This window comes from Hordeum vulgare, chromosome 2H, assembly GCF_904849725.1.
Source record: "Hordeum vulgare subsp. vulgare chromosome 2H, MorexV3_pseudomolecules_assembly, whole genome shotgun sequence".
Classification (NCBI taxonomy): Eukaryota; Viridiplantae; Streptophyta; class Magnoliopsida; order Poales; family Poaceae; genus Hordeum; species Hordeum vulgare.
Window position 1 is genome coordinate 10,784,034 of NC_058519.1, and position 4,692 is coordinate 10,788,725.

General features: G+C 59.3%; 1 protein-coding gene across 1 annotated transcript; it reads left to right on the forward strand.

Annotated features, from left to right (window-relative positions):
* The first annotated feature begins 1,056 nt into the window (after window positions 1-1,056).
* On the forward strand, window positions 1,057-4,190 carry LOC123429137 (verprolin). The gene is made up of 2 exons (XM_045113199.1): window positions 1,057-1,993; window positions 2,100-4,190. Exons 1-2 carry the CDS (start codon window positions 1,759-1,761, stop codon window positions 3,845-3,847), a joined length of 1,983 nt encoding a protein of 660 aa, XP_044969134.1. The 5' UTR covers window positions 1,057-1,758; the 3' UTR covers window positions 3,848-4,190.
* Window positions 4,191-4,692: the final 502 nt, after the last annotated feature.

Here is a 4,692-nt window from a genome sequence, read left to right on the forward strand (position 1 = left end):
CGAACTCCAACCATTTCGCAGACCATCCAATTTTTCTCTTGGGCGAGGGAGCATGTGTTCCTCCGCTATCGTTTATTCAAAATGCGGGCCTGGATGGCTTCCTCCTCTGCCATCGCCCTCGCCGCTGCATCAATCACCTTCAAACATGCGGGCGAGGACCGGTGATGGGGAAGGAGAGATTTTGCACCCAACGGGGCTTCGATGATCCCGCCCCAAAGGAACCGAACGCCCGTTGAGAGGATGCTATGAAGTCGAGTCAGACAGATCCCCCCGTCGGCCGGGCACTGTCCTCGCGTGTGCGATGGAGTGCAATGCAAACCGTCACTGCCTCCTCCAAACCGCAGGGGACGACCCCCGGTGGATGGATCCGTACTGGTCGAAGTCAGATCCGTTGTCGTCCATGCCGAAGAAGGCTTGAGATCGACGAAGGTGAACTAGGATGGCGGATGGGAGCGGAGTGGAGTGTAGTAAAGTGGCTAGGGTTTGGTCCGGCGAACAAATGAGGTTGACTATATGTGGGTCGATGCGGACCAGCACGTGCCAGACGAACATGCCCAGGCCCCTCATATCCGACACATATTTGAACTTTGAACTGGATATGAGGGGTGCTGGTCCGTCTGACTTTTGAGACCCGTTTAAGGGTCGGCAGAGTCGATTTTTTTGTAACCGTTCAGTGATTGGGTGACCTGTCCGAACGTTGAGAAGGATATTAGATGTCCGGATGTAGATGCTTTAACTTGTTGTTTTTGAATTGTACGGAGTAAACATAGAAATTAACCGAAGGTGGCGCATGCATGCATGAAGCATCAGACTGCTGCACGTGCCGGGATAACCTAGATCAACCGTGCGTACACACAACACGGTCGATGGATCATCACAGTGGTATTCGTAGCCGCAGGCAAAGAGATTTATTTACCTTTAAAATAAAGTTAATAAGTTCGTCACGGACTCACGGTGGCCTTCGTGGGATAGGCTATCCCGGGTTAATCTTCCATTCATTTTGAAAAGTGTTACCGTGGGTGATACGTACTTACTTACCGATGTACTCCATCACGCCGTTACATGTGTTCGGTCAGATCGAGCAAGTTGTGTGCTTAAACAAAACACTCCAGGGCCCCCACGCGGCAGGAGATCCATTTTTTTGAAAAACAAAGGGTAGCGTTTAGTATAGCAACGCAGAGAGCGACAGTCCAGCATAGGTGCGTGCATGCATGCACGGGGCTCCGATCGAGACCAGGAATAATCGCCATCGGCGTTGCGTTGGTGCATGGGCTGGCTGCATGATAACAACTTTCCCCTGTTCCGCTGTCTTCTCCGGCCATCATCCATCCACCTCAATCAAACCCCGTCCCCCGATGCACATCTCCATCTCCATCTCCATCTCCATCTCCAGCACTTCGAATTTCTCGATCCCGTCTGTGCTGAGCACCTGCTGCTGCTGTTCTCTGTTCTCTGCTCTGAAATCGGGTTCCCCTCGCATGACACTCTGCTCTCCAGTGGAACTCGGTACCACCACGAGTCTGAAATCCCGGGGTTCCGGGTTTCCCGGTCTCAGTCACCCTCCTGTGCTCCTCCTACTCCTACTAGTAGCCAGCATCAGTCGACCACTCTCACCTTAACTACGCCCACCTGACAGCCATCGCCCTCTCCCCGTCTCAAACTTTCAAACCCCGGCTCTGTTCCCTCCCAGCACCACAGGCAAGCAACACCTCGTTGCACTCTTACCATCAGTCAATCGAGCTAGATTGATCCGAAGGGATGAAGTGGTACTCGCGGAGCCGGTCGGTGCCGGCCACGCCGAGGGGCCTCCCGGCGGACGCCATGGCCGGGAACCCCGGCCCGGGATGCATGTCCATGGTGCACTACCTCATCTTCGCCCCCGGCGCCGGCTGCGTCGGCCGCCCTCCCTCCTCCTCCTCCTCCAACGACTCCACCGCCGTCGTCTCCGGCTCCCACAAGCTCGGCTCTCCCTCTCCCGCCGCCCACGAGAAAGGTACGGTACTACGCCAATTCAACCGATGCAATTGCAATTGCCACTGGGTGGCAGACAGACAACTAGTGGGGTGTGGCTTCATTTGACATGTGCGATTGCGATGCAGGGCTGGAGGCGCCGAGGAACAGCTTGGAGCTGGACGCCGACCAGCTCAGGGATATTCAGATTGGCGTGCAGGTCGAGCCGGCGTTCGACGCGCTGGCGGTGGCCGGGAGGAGGAGCACCGGGAGCAGGGCCACCGCGCCGCCGTCCGAGGCCGGCACGCCGCGCACGCCCAGCCTCGTCGCCCGCCTCATGGGCATCGACGGCCTCCCCGACGACGCCTGCTCGCCGTCGCCGGGCCTCAGGAAGGGCAATAACAATCCCAGGGCCGCGGCGGCGGCCGTGAAGGAGAAGAAGAAGCGGGTCATCCCGGAGTCCATGAACCGGCAGCCGCTGCGGAGCCTCAGCTGCAATGTTGGTGCCGGCGACGCCAGGTCGCTCCCGGACACGCCGCGCGCGTCCGCGTCCTCGGCCAGGACGGCCTCGGCGTGGGACGTGGTGGACCGGCCGCGGCTGTCGTTGCAGGTGCTGAAGGAGAACGTGCTCGACCGGGCGGCGCAGTACATGTCCATGCCCACGTCGCCGACGTCGGCGAAGAAGAAGAAGGATAGGAAGGACAGGGACGCGGGAGGCCACCACCGGCGCGACGCCAAGGAGCACGCGCGCGAGATCGTCAGGCAGGCCAAGGAGACCGTCACCAACCGCAAGTCCGGCGGCCAGAAGCCGACGACGGCGAGCGCGGCCGGCAACGACGACAAGGAGAACGCGGTTCCGTTTGCGGTGGAGGACAAGAAGATGGTGGCGGTCCAAGTTCAAGCAACGGCAGGCTCCATCGTCACACCGACCGCGCCGCTGCCGCCGCCGCCGAAAGCACAAGCCGATCAGCAGCAGCCACACGCCCCGAGGCTTCCACCGCCCCCGCCGCCCATGCGCGCGAAACCGTCGCGGCCACCCCCTCCGCCACCGCCACCGCCACCGGATCATCCAATTCCAACGACGCCGACCAGAGCGGCGCCGCTGTCGCCGCAGGCCGTCCAGTGCAAGCGACCGCCGGACGGGTGCGAGCGCTTCGCGACGCGGGTCAAGAAGGCGCCAGCCGAGACGACGATTGAAAAGGCGGCACCACCGTCGTCTCCCTCCGCAGTCGCAGGAGCCACCGCGCCGGCGGCGAGCTCGCACGCACGCGTCGTCGACCAGCACCACCGCCGCAGATTACTTCCTCCCGTCGTCGCGTCCACATCGCCGTCGTCGTCGTCCCTGGAGGACGACCCCGAGTACGGCTACCTGCGGACAGTGCTGGAGCGCGGCGGGTTCATGCGGGCAATGCCGCCGCCGAGCCGGCCGTTCAAGGGCCACTCCATGTCGTCCCCGGTGGACCCGATCGTGTTCCACCTCCTGGAGCTAGACCTCCCCGCAGACGACACCGACGACCGCCGCCAGGGCCCGCTCCGGCACCGGTGGAACCGGAAGCTCCTCTTCCACCTCGCGCAGGAGATCCTCGCCGACCTCCTCCACCTCGACGGCAACGTCGCCGCCCCCGCAACAAGACCCCACGGACCAGCGCTGCTGTCGAAGGTGTGGAGCACGGTGAAGGCGTTCCCGGCGGCGGACTGCAGGGTGGTGGGCGACATCGACGCGCTGGTGGCGAGGGACCTGAGCTCGGCGAGCGTGCGCGGGCTGGCGCGGCACCCGGCGGTGGCGGAGGAGGCCGGCGACGTGGCGGAGGACGTGGCGGAGCTGGTCCTGGACGCGCTCCTCAGGGAATCTCTCCCTCCGTCCTGGTCGCGGTCGCCGTCACGTGCACCGAGGTAGCCGTTGGGGGCAGGCGGGTGACGCCGGGTGACGTCGCCGGATCCCAACGGAATCAGCGGGGGACGGCCGGGCGCTGACACCCATGCGACCGTACCAACCGACCGACCGCCGCTGTCGCACCCTCAGATCACTGTTGGACGGCCACGATTACGACGGGTGGCAGAGGCTGCTGGCGTGCGTGCGCGTGGGTTTTACTGCTCCTGGTAGTACTTCTGCATGAGTTAGTACTCCTGGAGTACTACAGTTATTTTTTTCTCTGTTTTCTTTTTAAGATTGCAGGTGTACATAATCGGTCTCATCTTGTAATTTCGTTCAACAGCATCATGATACACTTTTCTTCTCATATTCATTGTCAATTCCGCTAATCAATCTGCGGTTACACTTGCGCGTCAACATAACTGAAAAATCGTTGTATTGTACTCCTTCCGTCCTAAAATAATTGTCTCAAACTTAGCAACAATTTTATACTGAAGCTGACACTTATTTTAAAACAGAGGGAGTATATAAAAAAGAAGTGGAACTTAGTAAACTGTCACTACAACTACAAGAATGTTTAGCTTGCATGGAATGAGCTTTGGGCGTGGTTAAGGATGGTTTCATGTTGATCCAAGAACTTAAGCTGTAGCTTGAAAATTATATGTTACATACTAGTACGTACTTGTTTATTTTTCATACTCTATCGGCAAGTATATGTCGACACAATCCGCTGATGCATATCCTACATCGCTGTATGCATGCAATTGGAGTTTTGAATGTAGATCTCAACGGCCAGCATTGGACATCATAATGTGCACAGCAGTGGTACCTTGTGGTGGTAGGGACAAAAGAGGCAGCGCGAGATACTA

Coding starts and splice junctions, on each gene's coding strand:
- LOC123429137 (XM_045113199.1), top strand. CDS start 1,759: ATGAAGTGGTACTCGCGGAGCCGGTCGGTGCCGGCCACGCCGAGGGGC. Junction 1,994..2,099: donor TCCCGCCGCCCACGAGAAAG/GTACGGTACTAC, acceptor ATTGCGATGCAG/GGCTGGAGGCGCCGAGGAAC.